The 20,405-nt window shown below is 37.6% G+C and overlaps 1 protein-coding gene across 1 annotated transcript in view; it reads left to right on the top strand.

Moving 5' to 3' along the window:
- Window positions 1-1,126: 1,126 nt before the first annotated feature.
- Window positions 1,127-20,405, top strand: part of Fcp3C (Follicle cell protein 3C) — a 31,842-nt gene continuing 12,563 nt past the window's right edge. Inside the window, exons 1-2 of the mRNA XM_081769948.1 lie at window positions 1,127-1,223; window positions 19,082-19,150. Coding sequence (XP_081626074.1) covers window positions 19,104-19,150 — 47 coding nt within the window. The 5' untranslated portion in view covers window positions 1,127-1,223; window positions 19,082-19,103. The remainder of the gene's footprint in view (window positions 1,224-19,081; window positions 19,151-20,405) is intronic.

The raw sequence follows: 20,405 nt of genomic DNA on the forward strand, positions 1-20,405 counted from the left end.
ATCCAGACCTTTACTGTGAGCAATTGGATCTTGTACAGCAATCTTTAATTGAAAAGTAGCCAAGGATTATCAATAGAAAAAACGTTATTATGCAACACGAAAATGCAAGACTCCAGTGCGAAAGACGAAGCCTAGAAAAAGTTAATGGCTTGGGGTGGGAGGTATGCCTCACCCACTATACTTGCTCGATCTTGCACCCTCGGATTTTCATTTATTTCGATCGCTACAACATTTTTCTCAGTGGCAAAAATTTTGAAACTGTGGATGATGTTCAAAATGCTCCCTCCAAATATTTTTTATCAAAAAACCAATTGGGGTTTATCGATCCGGCATTGAAAGTTTGTACACTATATGGCAAAAAGTTGTTGATAACGATGGTGATTACATTGTTGATTAAAAATAAAAAAACTTGTTCACAATTTATCTGCATTTACTGTCAAAAAACAACTATTTTTCCGGTCTCCCCAATACAAGGAACCTGCATAACTCTATTCTCATTGTTACCAAAGATTCAGTTATTCCTTGTTACTTGTGGTAGCGAATTGCTTCATAATTCTGGTTAACATCTAAAATTAACGTTGAGTTGAGTTTAACGTCCCGTTCAGCAGCGAGGCTATATGAGACGTGGACCTACTGATTAACGTGGAATCCAAACCATATGAGCTCCCGCCAGGAATCGAACCCAGGCCTCCCATGCCAAATCTAAAATTAACGTGTCTCAACCAGAAGTCAAACCATGACCGCTAGCAGCCAAAGCGAGCGAATTAACTATCCGATGCAAATAAATCGCTGGTATTAATACTTGCAGAAAGACTTTTTAGCTACTTTATCGAAAGCTTGCTGGACGAAGGACGCCATTATGTATACATCCGAAAGGTTAAATCAAAGCCTTGGAGCTGATAATATCTTTGATCAAAAAGAATATGTACGGTATCTAAATATTATGAGGTAGTAAATATTATTTGAAATAATTGTTTGTATCAACACATTATATTATTCGAATGTAAGTCAATGGTGTTAGAGGTGGAATGGAGACTATTGTTATGTGTACAATATAATTCTTATGTAATATGTGGTTGGTTTGTTGTTTGGCAGTTCTTTGATGTTGATGCAACGTCGGCATTTTGCTTTGGAATCTGCCTTCTCTCGGAATTCACTGTCTCAGATTAAAAAGCCAACTCAGTACAAGTCATTGCTCATACAACACTGCAGGAACTGGCCAGGTAAGTGGTTATCAGTAGCATATAAGCCTTTCGTATATTTTTATTTTAAAATTTGTATTGTGGGAGTACATAACATTATGCTGACGTTTTACCTATGTATAATCTTTGAATATATATATACAGGACCGGATTTAGGGGGGGTGCAAAGGTCCCCCCTTCGTTGTAAATATACACTATCTAAAGTGAGAAGCTGGCAGTGAGTTTTGCAAAAAAACAATAGTTTCAGTCAATTTTCTGAATGTTGAAGGAAAAGGATTCATCGAGAGCAGATACTTAGCATTTCCAGGGCAATTCCTCATTCACATCACAGATGCATTTAAAAAACTCAAAATTTAATTCAAATGTACTGGCAGTTATTTGGTGCACCCCCCTCAGAAAATCCTGGATCCGGCCATATATATATAGTAAAATTGTACGAGGTATGTTCACGTGCTGGGTTCGGTTGGGTTTGAGCCTCATTGGAGTGTGAGTGGGAGCTCTGAAAGTAGATAGCGATAAGCATCCGACCTCGCGAGAGCGCGAGCCACAATAAGAATGAAATTAGTAATGATTCTCATGAGTCTGGTTTTAGAAACGCGAATTGATTAGGATTAGGAATTAGATTTCAGGGCTTTCGGCATCTATGGCCATGGTAACCCGTCACGTGTGAGTGACAACGTCCCTTGGCGATCACACTATCCGAAAAAAGGGAAGGAAGCGGCCTGGGACCTGTATGTTAGGTACCATCCCGGCATTTCCCTGGTGTGAATCAGGAAAACCCACGAAAACCTCACTGAGGATAGCTGGCCTGAAAAACTTTTACACTTTTTCGACCGAGTGTCCCCACCGGGAATCAACCCCGGGACTACTTGCACCAAAAGTGACAGCGTTAGCGGCAACGCTACGGGGGTACAAGGGAGCGAATCGAGACAAGATATTCCTCGAGACTGATGAGCAACACTAGCTCACTCAAGTGTTAGATCTAAAACACTATTTTAGTGTTGCCTGATTCATTTTGTAAAAACTATAAATTGACACAATATACTCCAATAATAAATATGATTTAAATATAAGGATGCGCACGAGACGAGTCGAGACAGGATTTTCCTGACAAAATTCGAGTCGTGACACGGCTCTTCCAATAGTGAAATATACATTTTTCGAGTCGAGACATCACTTTTACAGCACATTTTCGAGACGAGACAGCCACAAATCTTGTCTCGTGCGCATCCCTATTTAAATATTGTTATATCACACCCTTGGTGGACCTCTCCTAACACGGAAAGATTTTTGATAAGTTGTAAATAAAGTCAATGGTGTCTGCCGCCCCTTGCTGCTCTTTTTGACCAATTTCCTTAGGCTTTAGGGCCAAAATAAGAGTACCTCTAGATATGGCTTGACGAATACTTCCTATTACACCTATTGGTGAACATTTACCTTCTGAGGCCCTTGGCAAGGGAATTGTGAATAAACCCTTTAAGAAAAATATCAGGACATGAAGTTTGTACATATATTTACAAAATGAGACTAGGAAAATTTATAAAACGAAGCTAAAATAGCTTTTAGGGGAATCAAGACGAAACGTGAACGAATTCTTCCAAATTTTAAAGGAAATGAGAATTGTGCGAAATTTTCGAGACGAGACGAGAAAACTCGTCTCGTGATCACTACTATCTGAAAGATACGTGAGCCTCATTGAAATGAAAAGGAATTTGTTGTTTCATATTTCACATTCAACTACCGGTAGGTAGGGACACTCGGGAAAAAATGCAAAACTTTTTTCAGGTTAGCCATCCTGAGTAGAGATGCGCACGAGACGAGTCGAGACAGGAATTTACGGCAAAATTCGAGTCATGACACGGTTCTTCCAATAGAAAAATATACAGTTTTCGAATCGAGACATCACTTTTACAGCATATTTTCGAGACGAGACAGCCGCAAATCTTGTCTCGTGCGCATCCCTAATTCTGAGTGAGGTTTTTCTGGGTTTTCCTCATTTCCAGTAGACAAATGCCGGGATGGTAACTAACATAATAGTCTTAGGCCGTTTCCTTTATTTTCTCTCCAATTACCTTTCCTCGTATGGAATTAGATTCGTATGGGTAGTGTTCTCACCAAGGGGACGTCTTCCCTCATACGTAACGGGTTAACATTGTCATAGAATCCCATAGATATTGAAAGCCCAGAAATCTAATTCCTAATTGTAATCTTTTCACGTCTCAGTTTTATGGTGTTTAGGCTAAAGGAAATGGATGATCGAAGAAAGTGAATGGTTACGCAAGAATTGGCGGGATGGGAATGTGGGAGGAAAAGAGAGAACCCCGGAAAACAACACGTTCATCATGTTGTCAATCACAAGTGGTCGGGGTTCGAACCAGGAACTACTTACACCAGAGGTAAGCGCTCTATCATTGAACTACTATGCCACCTTATGAACTTTATTGCGATTAGAGAGTGCGAACTTCATTAAGAAAAGTGAACCTAAGCCTACGCGAGTCCCGTTTACAGAAGCAGACAATAGGTCTAAATAACTACAAGTATATTGGATTTATGTCTTAATACAACACCCGAAGGCTACAAAGGACGGTATCTACCAGGACTGTGTATTAAATCTGGTGTAGTTTAGTAGGTGCACAGAGCGTCGTGCAAGATGAAACCTCACAAAACAAGCCGTTCCCCTCCATAGTATCTGGCCTACAAGAGAGCTGGAGTACTAGACCAGTCCACCAGTCCCGACAAGAACTATAATGAATATCATGGTCAGAATTGGTACACGTAATCCAAAGGAAACATTCTATAGCAATGAAGAAACATTTTACAGCGTGTCCTTATCATAAAGCAAAAAGATAATCTATGAGTAATGCTTATCTGCAATTTCAAAATATATAAAGATTAGGATTAGGATTAGGAACTAGATTTCTGGACTTTCGGCATCTATGACGATGTTAGCCTGTCACGTATGAAGAATGACGTCACTCGGCGAGTACAGTGTCCGTGGAAAGAGAAGGACATGGCCTGGGACATATATATTAGGAACCATCTCTGCATTTGCCTGGTGTGAATGAGGAAAATCCACGAAAACCTCAATCAAAATGGCTGGCACGCAGAAGCTTTTACATTTTTTCGATCGAGTGTCCCCACTGGGAATCGAACCCAGGACTGCTCACACCAAAGGAGAAAGAGTTGGCGACTACACTCTGAAGGGCCACAAAAGACTTAAAGAAGGGCCGCGGTGGCTCAGTGGTAAAGCGTTCGCCTTTGGTGCGGAGCTTTCTGGTTCGATCCCACCTTGCGCCAAGTGAACTTTGTGGTGGATAAACACCGTGTGTGTATGAGTTTTCTCTGGATTATCCTGATTCTTCCCACTTTCTTCATTTCACAATTCCCTTCATCACTCATCATCACCGTCTTCTTTAGTCTACACGGTATAACCGTTGAACGTAAAACTGACAGATTTCATTTCATTTTCAAAACACTTAAAGAGTTCCGTGTTGCATAAACATCTAGGATAAAATATTTAGCTATTCTTAATCCTTATCATAAACGTGTCAGTTTGTCAGTCACGCTAATTGACAGCAATGTCACTAGCTGCTCTGCCTCCAACCGGACCCCAATATATATCGCTAGAGTGCAACCAATTTGCAGACAAGCCGAAGGCTTGCGAGAACAACTAGTTTTAAGTAATTCCAGTACTAAGTAGTACAACTAGTACTAAGTCCCGGAGTACCTTGAAATAAAATACTTAACGAACCAGAAATAAATATTACTCCATTAGTTTCCTACGTATATCTCGTCCCGCTCTTCAAACTCGCGGGAGCAGTCGTAGATGCTCTGGAACGCTCTAGAAAAGTCGTCTAATAGGATGCTCTTCAGCAACGCTGTCACATTTACTTGAATCGATACTTTATCTTCAAAACGCTGCCCCTTGAGAGCAAATTTGAGCTCAGGGAAGAGTATGAAGTGCAACGGCGCTAAATCAGGTGAATATGGGGTGTGTTCAAGGACTGGAACCTTCTTTTAGCCAGAAACTGACGCACAAGAAAACTACTGTGGGGCGGCACATTTTCTTGAGCGCCAATTTATTTATTTACAGCTGATGTGATTTTTGACGTTTTGATTTAGTACTGGTATGTCTTATTGCACCATTCGACCATTGGTTCCACGGTTATGTTATGTAGGCTAAAGAAGACCAACGAATAATAAGGCTAAATAAATATGAAAGAATTTGTGGAATGATAATGTGGGAGGAAACGGAAGAACCACGAGAAAACCCATGGATATTATGGTGTCCACCATAAACTCACTTGACCTGGGATTGAACCAAAAAAACTCTCGCACCAGAAGTGAGAGGAACGCTACCACTGGGCACCCCAAAAGAAGAACAGAAACCGAATTATAATTCAATTACGTCCTTTATTCAACACTATCTAAAGTTATATAATCCTGTCTGTTGTGCTGTATGGTTGCGGAACATGGTCGCTTACCCTGAGGGAAGAACATAGACAAAGTATTTGAGAACAAGATCCTGCGACGAATACTTGGATTCAAGAGGAACGGGAATGGAGAATGGCGGAAACTTCATAAGGAGGAATTAATAATGCATACCGTTTACTAAACATTGTTGGGATCGTCCAGTCTATGAAGCTCACGTGGGCAGGCCATGTAGCCAGAATGGAAGAAAGTAGGAACGCTTTCAAAGTTTTGAGTGAAAATTCAATCGGAAAATGTCCATTAGGAAGACCTAAGCGCATATGGGAGGACAATATTAAGATGATCTCTCAGAAATAGAATACAAAGTAGAAACTAGATCCAGTTAGCTAAGGACAGAAATGAATCGAGAGCTTTTGTGAACATGGCATTGAATCCCCGGGTTCCATAGGCCATACAGTTAGTTATTCAGCGCCATCAAGTTCATTCACGTAGCCTGGGACGAAATTACTTTGCTATCTCGGCTCCGACTTCGATTTTTTCACATCATTGATAGTGATATCCCAGCTACAACTTTGAGACATTATTGGTTGTATATGTAGTTGTAAAAATGTCTTTGAATGATGGTTCTTCATCTCTAAATATTTTGAATCCCAAGGATGATTCAGAAATAATAAATGCTTTAATTTTCCTGAAGGCCCCAACTCTTTCCTTTTATGGAATGAGGCTTGGGGTGAATGCCTCACCTGCTCCACCCACCGGATAGTCCTGGTTTTATTCTACATAGGGATTTTATTTTATTAAAAAAAATGACCTTACATTAACAATACGTAATTTTAATGGCTTAAGTTAATGGTGGCAAAATATAAGCTCATGGGCGGAATCATTTATTCAGTCCGCAGTAAAATTTTTAATTTCTTTCTTTCCTTCTTTCTTAATTCTATGCGTAACATGAACAGTATAGGTGGTCATCATCATATACTTAAATCGAGGATTGGCTTTTAACAGTGAAAATATTTTCATTAATGTTTTGGCTATCAAATCCATTTCGGAAGTTTTAGATGATTTTAAGAAAAATGCGGATTTCATAGAGTTACTCTCAAATGTTCATAGCTGAGACCTTAATTGATCTATAAATATAGTGATCGCAACGAGTCGTGAAGCTTGACCTAGATATATCAATTTCAGCACTCAATAGAACGCCAGTGTGTCGTCAACCTTCATCCGTGAAATTTTGCTATCTCTCGCCCTATACAGAGAGTATCTCCTGAAGGTATAGTGTTATTGGATTGCCGCTGTTTCATTTTGTTTATTTTTATTGTTATTATTGTTTTATATTTTTGCTATTATTGTTATTACCGTTTAATTCGAATAATTGTAAGTGTTCGTGTTATACTTGTAGCTTTTGAAGTGCTGTTTTCTTCTTGCTCATTCGCCATGTTGTCTAGGTTTGGCAACATTGTTGATGCACTTCTGTTATTTCTCGTTTCCTGAAGTATTCGTTCGAAAGGCCGCTCCAAGAATCGTAGCGAACACTTTCGAAGCATCACACGTGAGGGAAAGCAATTCTATGATTGGTGTAGAGCCCGGGCTTTACAAGTCGTTGGTGTCACTTACAAGGGAAGAGAGGGAGATTATATATCGAAGTGAAAGATGGTTTATACACCAATCGAAAGCACTAATGATGCCTATTACGAAACTGTAATAAAAATTTTCCGAATGCATGTATTGTGCGAGTTATATGAATATAGGGCCTACATGGTATCCAGAAAGTCCGGTGCTACCCCTAGAAATCGCAAACGGTGAGACAAGTATCAAAACAGTAAAGCACATATGTCATCATTTCAACAGTACAATGTTTGAAAGCAAAAATATTTGTCCCAGGGTCCTCTGCAGGGTCCTAGATGGGGTCCTCCTCAAAATTTTCAAATGGCAAGGTGGTTCAAGTAGCATATCGTTTAAAAACTGTTATTACATGAAAGCAGATGGAATAAGTCTGGATGCTCTGCGATAACACTGTGCAAATATCTTGCTTTTTAATTCTTCTGCCTGTAGTCCGGTTTTAGTTTGTTTTCATTTTAATTATTACAGTCAACTGAAAGGAAGGAAATGTCCCTACTCTTTTGGCCCAGTAATGTCTAAATAAATAAAGAAATATATTAAAATAAAAGCAAATTAAGAAATAAAGAAAGGAAAAGAAATAACATTTGATATCTTTAAGTATTGAACTGACTAGTTGACATATAATGTACACCGTGCTCGTGGGTTTTCTCGGGGTTCTCCCGTTTCCTCCCACTTTCTTCATTCCACCATTTCACTCATCTCTCATCATCACCGTCTCCTTTAGCCTAACCGGCATAACCGTGGGACGTAAAACTAAAGATTTCATTTCATTTCATTTCATATAATGTACAATAGTGTAACTTATGCTTGTTGTCTGGATTATCAAGTATAAAATGATTCAAACAAAAATTTTCCTGCACCAGGAACAGCGAATACGTGCAAGTGTCTCACAGTGATAACAAGTGCCGATTGCAAAATGGAAAGCGAATGCGCTCGGAAAATCGAAATGAGGATGTACATTTTGACCAGCCGCCATTTTGCACAGGGTAATTTTAGAGAGTCGAGACTTGTTCTGTCTTCTTTGATTTCCCAACAGCTTTCCAACGACATGCAAATTGAACCCCTTGTCATTTGAAAATTTTGAGTAGGACCAGATGTCTGGGACCCTGCGGAGGACCCTGGGACAAATATTTTTACTTTAAATCATTGTACTTTTGAAATGACGACAAATGTGTTTGCTGCTTTGACATTTGTCTCACTGTTTGCAATTTCTAGGAGTGGCAACGGACTTTCTGGACATCCTGTATATACATATAACTCGTACAATATATGCATTCGGAAAATTTTTATTACAGTCTCGTAATAGGTCTCATTAGTGCTTTCGATTGGTGTATAAATCATCTTCCACTTCGATATATAATCTCTCTCTCTTCCCTTGTTAGACTCATGAAACAAGAAGTGGGATATGCAGGACAGAACGAAGACGCAAAAAAGGTATAACTCATTTATATTGAGAGAAGAGTCACCTCAGATAGAGTGAAAGGTGAGAAGATGGCCCCCAAGTATGGTTCTTATTTAGTCTGGCCTGCAATGCTTAATTAATTGGATTTATACAAATGAAATGCCTGCGTACCGGGTGTTTCAGATAAAACGTGCAGTGATATTCAATGAGAAATGGTTGGGTTGGTTGATTGATTGATGAATATTTCAGGGGATTACCAGCATCGATGGATTTATGCCCGTCTTATATGAAAGATGACGTCCCGCGGCGAGTACACTATCCGGGGAAGGGGGAAGGAAGGAAGCGACCTGGGACCTGTATGTCAGGTAATATCCCGGCATTTGTCTGGTGTGAATGAGAAAAACCCAACAAAAATCTCACTCAGGATAACTGATCTGTAAATACTGTTACACCTTTTAGACAGAGTATGCTCGTCGGGAATCGATCCCGGAACCAGAAACTGTTGGAGACAAGGCCATAAAAAAAATGTGAGATAGGAAAACGTGACAGGGCACATTGAATCAAGTGCTCTCTTTGACCCGCTGGAGTCCCAACTATGGAATTCGGAGGGACTATTCGAAAATTATAATTAATAGAATATGTAATTTGATACATTATTAAAAGGATCATGCATAAGAAACAAACGTTTATGTGAAAAAGTTTTTCATGTAAGGAACCACTTGAGAAATAGTCACATCGCGTATGTGACTTTTCTTGAGGCTCTCATGTTTCCTCTCACTTTCGTCATTGCACCATTATCATCCATCCCATCGTTACCGTCTCCTTTACATTCGGTGCATGCATAATCGTAGGATTATATATACACAAAAGAAAAAAAAAGACCTGTTGGTACTAAATGGATGCCTCAGACGAAAAACTATTTCCTTCAAAAGTTGTTTGTTGTTTTATTGTCCGTTCAGTGATATATCAAATTGCATACCTTTCACTGGCGGATCCACGGGGAGGGCGGAGGGGGCGACCGCCCCCTCCAAAGGTTTTATTTTCTTCCAGCATTCACCATTGGAAAATACTAATATCGTCTTTCCCCGACTAATCCAATCTGTGCGACAAGCCTAGCAGAGTCTAATCAAAATGTGTGGTACTTAATAGTACCTAATACACACATGTTTGAATTGTGAATACTTCTATCCATAGTTCCTTTAGACAGTCACCATAAGCCCCAAAGGAGCGATATATTATTCATTCATTGGACGTACAGCTGTAGAAAGGAGGGCAAGACGCATCATTCTTTGAAATCAAACTGTATATTTTAAAATTGTGCCCTAGAAAAAGGATATGGAAATGGAATTCGGGATCCGAAACTTTAATTACCTTTACCTTGAATAAAGAGAAATATTGAATCTCCAGCGTTCCTTACCGAAAAGCTCTCTGAATCTCAGATAAGACTTTTCGGTTGGTTGATTGATTGATATGGAAATTCGAAGAAAGGAAGGGGGAATGGAGTGGAAATTATTTTAATAAGATGGCCATCTCTCCGAATCCATTAAGCTTAGAGACTTGAAATTTCGTATTTGGATTTCCCATTTAAAATAATTTGACATGCGTATCAACGATTTTTGATATTTTAGTAAAATGGAGAAAAAAGAAGTGGAAAGAAAAAAGGATCGGGGATTGCAAATATTATAATACTAAGATATCAATATCCAAGAACCTCGGAAGGTTAGAAACATGGAATTTAGTATATGGACTTCTCACTTAAAATAATTCAATACGTATTTCAGCGCTTTTGATGTTTTACCTAAAATAGAAGAAAAGGGGTGGGAATTATTATTATTATTATTATTATTATTATTATTATTATTATTATTATTATTATTATTATTATTATTATTATTATTATTATAAGATGCACATATTTCAGGAACCCTTACAGTTAGAAAAATGAAAGTTCGTAGTTTGATTTTTATTTAAAATAATTCAACATGTATTTGAGCTTTTTTTTTTCACTTAACGTAAAAGGGAAGGAAAAGAGGTGGAGGTGGTACACAAAATGCCTTACGAGGTGTTTGAATTTCGTGACAAAGCTTTAGCTCAATCCATCTCTATAAAGGTAACCAAGAAAGTTCTGTCGCTTTATCACCCACCACCTTCGAACATCAATGTCACCTAAGACGTACCTGAAAAATCAAGAAGAGTCCCCATTAGCATTGACGACAAAGGCTATGGATTCCACCTCGGTAGAACTTGGTGGGCCGTGAAGTGAAGAAGGTATCAAGTGCATTTTGCACCTCTACTAGAGATTTGAACTGACGTCCCCTAAGGTGATTGTCCAAGGAATAGAACAGGCGATAATCGGACTGTACAATGTCCGGAGAGTATGGAGAATGCAATAGTGTTTCCCATTCAAGGTGTAGAATAATGTCCTGGGTCATCCTAGCCACATGGGTTTAGTGTTGTTCTGTAACGGGAGGAGCCTTTTGCGATTCAGAAATATTGGCTCCAAAGTTTAGAGTTTTTCCTGGACACGGCTCAACTGCTGACAGTACACAGTTGCATTGATGCTCTGACCAGCTGGTAGCAGTTCCCGTTGCACGGTGCCGCGAGCAGTCCACCAAACACACAGGAGGACCTTCTTTTGGTGCAGTGTTGGTTTCGGCTGTTTTGAAATGGTTCATGAGATGCTAACCAATGATGATGGTACCGTGGAGCTTCGTACGGCGGGGTGCTGACTGCCACGGGTGCTGACTGCCACAGCCAATTATTGGTGCTGATTGCCACGACTGGCGCTGATTGCCAATATCAAGGTGCTGACTGCCACGATGCCGTGCTGACTGCCACAAGCCTGAGAGAAAGTTGCTAGACGTAACATTACCGGACGCCAAGAAGCATAAAAGAAACTAGATGATCCTTAGGATCGTGTTGTTCAGACAAACACCTAACAAAGGTAAACAGGTCTCTGTATGTACACTCATGTCCAAAATTATTGTCACATGATTATAAATATGCTTTTCTAGTAATATAATTTGATAACGAATTCGCCCGGTATTTCTTATAATGTTAGTATGTGTATAATCGAAAAACACAAGTATGTGGTGAATTTCATGTCAAAAGAGCAGTAAATAAGAACAATAAAACGAAAATAAAATTTTCTTGTCCATTTAGTTACATTTTATTTTACTCATTATGATTTTCGTATTTATAATTCTTTTCCTATGAAATTTATCACAAATATAAATTTCCTGATTATACACATAATATAAGTATTAAAAGTACTCTGCAAAATTATCAAATTATATTCTTACAAGAAGACAGTTATAGATATGCGACAATAATTTTGGACATGAGTGTACTTTCAGTTTTGTCAGGGAGCGGTGCGTAAAATTGGTACGATTTATGTATTCTCCCTTGAACTCCCTATGTCAGCATGAACTGTGTACAACTGTGCAAATTGTTTGGAGCAGCTCTTGAAAGTTCCATCAAAAAAGCACTGCTGGCTGTACCTCACAAGGGAAGTTCAGGAGAAAGCACTCGCCTGGAGAGAAGCTAAGCGTGCCATTTGAAGTCCCAATTCATGCTGATTATAACAAGCTAATAAAATTCCTGTACGGTTGAGAACGGTTCGAGATATTCAACTTGGAAGTTTATGTGAGAAAATGAGGATATACGCATTTATACGCGTTAAGTACAATCTAATTAGTAACGAATATTGACATACGAATTGAAAGCTATCGGAAGTAACAGAAAAAAAGTGTTTCGCAATAACTAACGGGTTTGTTAGATACAATTAGCCATTACATTGTTCACAATAATTATAGATTAGAGATGAAAATTGATCACTGTTGTTCTTCTGTTTTATGAAGAAATGACGCAGGCAAAATACTCCCTTGCACCACGAACATTTTATATGTGCAATTGTGTTGCATCCGTCAAGAGAACAGTTCGCAGAACCAAAGCAAAAAGCAAATTCGACAAGTGATTCAAAAGTTATAGGCCTATAATTTGTTCGTAACCTGCCTTGCAGAAAGCAAACTGAAACAATCCAATGTATCGCGGTGATCGGAAGTGATTCGTATGGATACGAACCTTATTTGATTGTTTCGTTGGTTCATTATAACGTTCAGATGAAGAAGATTCATACTATGTACAAATCTCCTGCCATAATCTTTGATTGATCGGAATCAAAACACATCAAATGGTTGCACAAATCGTGTGCAATTCTTTGGTATCTTCTCAACCATTAGGTCTTTACCATCCGTCATGCAACTTGAAATGGACAATCTGTCTGTGAATGGACCCCAGTGATCAAGCAATAGCAAGTTCAAACCATCAGGCTTCGCCATGGGTCAGAATACTTAACGCATTGAAACGTGCATCCACTCATTTTCTCATATAAATTTCCAAGCTGAATATCTCGAACAGTTCACAACGTACAGAAGTTTTATTACCTGTTGTAATCAGCATGAATTGGTCCTTCAAATGACATGCTTATTTCTCTGCAGGCGAGTGCTTCTCCCAAACTTCCCTTGTCAGCTGGCTTCAGACCATCATATCCATTAAATAATTCAATAAAACAATTAATATAAACAATGAAATGTGCAAATTGTACATATAACAGAAAGACAATCCCTTTATAATCATCCAAGTTTATGTCGTTCCACTTAGCGAGCAACTTTGTAACTTATAGGATGCCACATAGATTTGCTGTGATGATTACTAAATTAATCCCTACTAAATTAATTAATAATCATAAATTTAGTATGAGGGATTAATTCCTTTCTTTCCAAATACAGTTTCTCCCAGGCTCGTGGCAGTCAGCACGCCGTCGTGGCAGTCAGCACCTTCATATTTGCAATCAGCGACAGTCGTGGCAGTCAGCACCAATAATTCGCTGTGGCAGTCAGCACCCGTGGCAATCAGCACCTATCCCTTCGTACAGGACCCACTTTTCATTACATGTCAACACCCTGTCCAGAAATAGCTCTTCCCTCAGACGAGACAGGTGTCTGCTCGCGTTGCCTTCTGGCTCCGAGTCACATCATGTGGGACCCATCGACCCAACTTGTAGTGCTTCCCAAGTTGATGGAGGTGCTACTGAATGATTTCTCCAGTTCCTCACATGTCTGGCAACTGTTCGCCTCAACTACTGCCTGAAGATCTTCATTTTGTACATTTGTTGGTTTTCCGGCACGTGTGCGTCTTCGAGTGTTTCGTCACCGTCCTTAAACTTGTTAAACCACCGCTATAGTTTGAACTCGTACAGCATACACGCCCTTATGATGCTCTGTGGGATCCCGTGTTCACTCTGTCCTTACGCAAGTTTACGGTGTACCTGAACTGCCACAATCAGGTAGTATGTTGGATACCGACATCAACAACTGACTTTCGCCTTATCTCCATTCCCATTCAAATCACGGTGTGAGGGCCAATTGAACACAGACCTTTGCAAAAAAAAAAAAAAAAAAAAAAAAAAAAGACAGAACTTTTTTGGTTACCTTTTTGTATGAAAGACAGAAGGAAGAACGCGAAATATTGTGTCACAGTAGCAAGTAGGAGCATTTACTATTTTGTGAAAGGTCGTATGCCGAGCAAATTGGGGATCTCGGGGCCAAACTCGACCTAGGCGAATGTTAGTATAATATAATTTTATTGTTGTAGTAAGCACATCTATAATTATACTATGTTTCGTGGTTCCAGAAATATAGATAGATGAATTTTGTATTATGCTTTATGCATATACGTTTGTTACCTATTTATGCGTAGACCGAGCCTGTCTTTTTTGCAACTGTTGTCCCACATTGTCAATCAAAATTTCAATGATTAGAGAAAATTGTAAACTCTTTCGTTAAAATGAATGTCATCGTCAATACAGTATTTTCTTTTGTGCAAGTACTGTGCAAGATAGTGCATCTGATATATTGCAGTGACTATGTGTGAAGTGAATCATGACACCGCCACGCCTCCGAAACGGAAGTGCGTTTTTAATTTAAATCTACAGAAAGAATACCTTTCATTAATAATAATAATAATAATAATAATAATAATAATAATAATAATAATAATAATAATAATAATAATAATAATAATAATAATAATAATAATAATAATAACCCTTACAATTTCGGGTCCCAAAATAGAATCTGGGAATCAGGTTTACACACACACACCCTAAAGCCGCGGATTCATATGCGTCCCATTCTTGCAAATTAAAATTCTGGTCACCTTGAGGCTACACTCATCTTCCAGGAAGCGAACCGCCCCTCCCAAACGATCCCTCTGGATCCGCTAGTGATACCTTTTCATTTTAAAGACCGTGAAAGCCCGTGGAACATGGAAGCTTCACAGTTACGGCGAGTGACCTGCCAATAATGGCAGAAAACTTATGATGATGATGATGATCATTTAAAATTTTCGACTGGTCTTTAGTGCCTCTATGGGGCAAACAGATGATTTCGTACGATGCGTTCTATAACATTTTCCCACCTCAGTTTTTTTTTTTTGGGGGGGGGGTCTTCAATTGTACCTCATTTCAACCGATCTCCGTGTTTTAAGTGATTGTATAAGAACTCACAATTACTGTAAATAACGACCATTCCATAAACGGTGTCTACACGAAAATCGCTTTCCTACAAAAGTTTTCTTTTCCGTAATCTTTTCAATGATATAAAGATTGCATAATTGCTTTTTAAAATTTTTAGGACCCTGTGATACCCATGATTCCAGACTGTGGATCAAACACAGCACTTCATTCGATATGTTGTATAAAAGAGGAATGGTGGCTCAATACTAGAGCACTAATCTCTAGTGCATGGGGTCTGTGGTTCGATCCCGGCCAAGTAGGTTTGTGGTGGACAACATCGTGTTCGCGGATTTTCTCGGGGCACTCTCATGTCCTCCCAAGTTCTCATTCCACCAATTCTTCCATCATCATTCACTTGCCTTAATATTCATCTTCCTCAGCCTAAAGACCATAATCATGGGGCGTTAAACTGTAAGATTTTCGATGTACTCTATGATAGTTTACTATTTTACATTTTATTTTATCCTTTAATCTTAAAAGCACTGAACGTTTTATCTGAAACAGCCGATACAATTTATAAAATTACAGGGTTGAGTCCAGATTGTATTTATTTTGTGTTACTGTTCAAAAGAATCTATAACAAGGTTCAAATGGACCTATTAAAAGTTTATATTTGATTGTTTGAGAGGAGACCTGTGATCACTTTTGCACTGTCTAAAACATGACTTTTCAATGAGTAAATTAAATAATGGGATGTTTTGGAACATGTTTTTAATGTATAGTATATGTATACTTGCACTCTATCGCCTTCAAAATAGTTCTTTTGGACACATTGTTTCCAGTCTCTATAAGAAGGGTGAGATTGAGAAAGTCAGGATGGCATTAAGCTGTTGATTACAATCGCTTTGATGTTTTCCGTCGTCCCGTAGTGATGGCCTTTCCACAATTGGAAGAAGAAAGAGGTCAAAGGGCTCAAGTCAGGTGAATACGGAAACAGAGCTTGATGGCACACCGTTACTCGTAGTTTTGTTCCAAGAATGTTGTAAATACAGGATCTGCCCATATGTATCTTCATCCTATTAAATCGATGAAGCCAAAAAACAACTGAGCATCGGCACGTCTGATTGGCTACTCTCGTTTCTGGCATTGTCTGATTGGATACTTTCGTTTTCGCCATGATTGTTGGCTCAAAACATTGTAATCCTATTGGGCGGAGTGGGCAGAGTTGGGGTGGCGAAACTGTGACGTAATGCTTCATGATTTTGTTGTAGGGGCAGATCCTCAATTTTATAAGATCCTTGTTTTGTTCTCTGATTTTCGTGATGTGCTACAGCTCACAAGTTATTAACACGATGAACTTGTCATTCATACTGAAACACTGATCCTAACCTGAATTTTTTATAAAAATTCCATCTCGAGAGGGTAAAATTCCCATTTTACTCTTGAATTTCCCACACCACACTAACAAAATTTAGAAAACATGAACAGTGAAATTAGCGTATACATGCGCGCCGACTATGTGGGTGCTCCGGGGCTCCGGAATCCACAAGAGTTTTAGTTTTGACCCGGGTTTGAACCCGTTTCTCTTGCGTTTAAGTCAGCCGTCTTACCGACTGACGTAAGGCAGCCCCAACTTAGCCTTATAGTACCAGCATATTTTACTTTATTACAGCACAGCCCTTTATGACAGCGTTCATAATAATAATAATAATAATAATAATAATAATAATAATAATAATAATAATAATAATAATAATCAAATATGAAAACTTTCCTGAAAACATATAGGCTAACACGTCCCGCCATGGTATGCACCCACAAAAGTTTTGGAAAGTCGGCCCGTTGAGCGTATATCAGTCATTTGCTTCAATATATGAGTCAATTATTCAAAAATTCCGTTGGCGTGGGAGACCCGGGTTCGATTCCCGGCGGGAGCTCATGTGGTTCGGATTCCACGTTAATCAGTAGGTCCACGTCTCATATAGCCTCGCTGCTGAACGGGACGCTAAACTAAAATCAACTCAACTCAACTCAAAAATTCCAATCGCCTACGATTATCAAACAGTTCATGAATATATATATATATATGTTCCTTAATTGAAAGATGCAATTGAAAACACTGATGAAATAAGTACATTTTGTTGTGAGCTATTTCAATCACGCTTTTCTGTCATAATTAGAGACCGGATTTTAAGGTGAAAAAATGAGGTAAGAAAAAGGGAATAAAAGGTGCTGAAAAATCATTCAAAAAGGTGCTAATAGGATATCTTTATTAATTGCTATAGTATACAGTTATTTGAACATTCTTTATTCATTACACCAGCAAATGTTGTTAAAACCTTGGCTTTAAACATTTGACATAAATTGCAAAATTGTTTTATTTAATCTCAAAATTGTACGACCAACTCGGTGTTAAAAGAAGAAAATAAAAAACATTAATTTAGCAATATTGTGGCTTGAAACCGTTACATACTACTGGGTTTTCAGAAACTGGTTATACTTGAATACGCATAACATTTCTATGTTTTCGAATATTAGTTTCTGTCGCTTGGAGCTAAGGAGATCCTTGTATGTGGAGAAACTTCGCTCGACATCAACGGAAACCAGTGGTGCATATCTTGTAAGCACATGGACGAGAAGTTCAGTTGACGTTGCAAAGGTTTCTATGTCAGGATTGTTTCGCAAATTCAGTTCAAATTTGTCTCTAGCAAATCTGTCAAGATTGCGTCTAAATTTATGGAATATTATGTGTAAACCAGATTTAAAATAAAACATATTGTTCTGTCCAAATTTTAAAAAAAGAAAGAAAAAAGGTCAGTAAAGGTGCTGAAGGCTAAAAGAAGTAAAAAAAGGGGGAATTTTATTAATTTACCAAAAAAGGTGCAACATTCGCGAAAAAGTGCAATAAAGTGCGTTCATTTCAGTTCGCTTTATGACCGAAAACACATATTTTGAATTTTGGTTGTTTAAAAACTGCATTTTTAGGAAAGGTGCTGCACCTTAAAATCCGTTCTCTAGTCATAATATATTATAGAACTTAATGAAACTAGGTAAAATTTATTAATCAATCATTTTGTATGGATCAGTTTGGAAATTGGACGTTTCTAGTTTTATTTTCTTCCGTTAATTCTGTTTTTCCTTTTTTTTATTATTATTTTGTAATATCAGAGTACAATTAAACTTGTTTTTTGAAATTCAAAATTCACTGCATAAATCATTTTAACATTAACATGCATTTTATAGTAACAAAATTTAACAATTAACGTTAATTTCAAGTTTATTGAAAACCCATTTGTCTACTCGTCGCCCAGAGATAATTTTATTGCTGTCAATGTAATAGATATATAAAAAATCCCACAAATCTTACCAATATTTACGAAAATTCCCTTTATCCCATTTCGGGAAATCATTGTGAAAAAAATCCCACAATATGGAATTTTTCGCATGGGTTGGCATCACTGTACTGAAATTGCATCAGATGGTGTGTGTGTGCTGTGGAAAAGGGGAGATGCGTAGTGTTGCCAGTTCGTGAGTTCTAACCCGTCTTATTACTTTATTTCTAGACCTCTTATAGGGTAAAATAATGAATATGAAGAAAGGTTTGATTTTTATAAATTTCTTAGTCTATTAACGCAACACTGTTTTGAATACAAACCCCAAAGTTTTTTTTTTTTTTCAAGCACGATTATAAATTTAAAGTAATTCGAATCAAATTGGAGAAAGATTAAAAGCTAAAAGCAGAAAATAGACTATAATGTGTTAATTTTATTTTATTTTTGTATAAGTACAAAATATTCCGAAATTGAAAGGTACTGTAACTAATTTTAGAGTAGAATAATGCATAAGTTTCATTTATCAACCCGAAAAGAAATGACAGTTAATTTTAATCTATTTTGTTCTCTTTCACAGTTTTGTATGAAGATAAATCACAATGAATTTGTACATTGGATTCTTAGTTCTCATCTTCAGCTATGAAAGGTACGTATGTAATTAAGCATTATTTAACTTAAGATTAGATAAAGTTAAGTAACAATGTAGTTATGGCAAAAGATAGTTCCTATGCGAAAGACGAGTGAAATTGATCAAACTTGATTTGTGGTCTCCTTTGAAACAAAATTTTAAGCTTGATGTTTTTTTTATTTTTTATAAAAATGAAATGAAATCTTAAGAGGGACGAATAATTAAGGCAAGTGAGTGAAGATGGAAGAAATAGTGAAACGAGAATGTAGGAGGAAACGTAAATACCCCCAAGAAAACCAACGGAAAACCATTTTTTGTAAACTTAAAAAATTTACTCTGTACGATAACCACGTCACATGCTGAACCACGGCCTTATACTCGTAAAGCTTTAATTTTTGGTAGTAGCAAAACTATACATTGTTCAGCGTAAGCTCTAAACTCCGATAAACAAAATATTTGTATCCTTCCGCTAGTCACAAATACGATTGGCTAGTGATGTATCACTCCCACTCCCCACGGGGAGGAGCAAATTATGCACGTGCATTTTGACAATACTGTCTCGTGTTGTCCAGATACTTACAGCAGCAGCAGAAAAGAAAGAAAAGAAACTCGAAAGATTAATATATATATATATATATATATATATATATATATATATATATATATATATATATATATATAGATAGATAGATAGATAGATAGATAGATAGATAGATAGATAGATACAGATATATATATATATATATATATATATATATATATATATATATATATATATATATATATATATATCTATAGATAGATAGATAGATAGATAGATAGATAGATACAGATATATATATATTTGAATTTTGCTGGTAAACAATTGTTGCTTAATGAGTAAAGGTTTACCTCGTTGGTGTTTCACAATACTCGCGGAACCGGGATTCATGCCAGCCATCTTTCAGACTTTAAAAGCAGAACACGCCTTCACAGTTGCATTGGCGCCATAATTACTGCGCATGCTTAGTGTTTATTTCTATTGTTTCATTAACCACACTCGATTGCAGTATTATTAGATAATCCGTATTATATTTTTGTCATTTATAATAATACAGCAGTTTTATATGAAGCTTCATAGTAAAAGTAATAATGCAATCACATGAACTATTTTGCGGAGGAGTACAAGCGTCGGTAGGACAACAGCAAATCAGCCAGATTTAGTTTCACGTGGCTTTGTTTATCGCAGTTTAGAGCTTACGCCGAACAATGTATAGGCTATAGTATAAATAGG

The sequence above is a fragment of the Thermobia domestica genome, chromosome 8, assembly GCF_964235325.1.
Source record: "Thermobia domestica chromosome 8, izTheDome1.hap1.1, whole genome shotgun sequence".
Classification (NCBI taxonomy): domain Eukaryota; kingdom Metazoa; phylum Arthropoda; class Insecta; order Zygentoma; family Lepismatidae; genus Thermobia; species Thermobia domestica.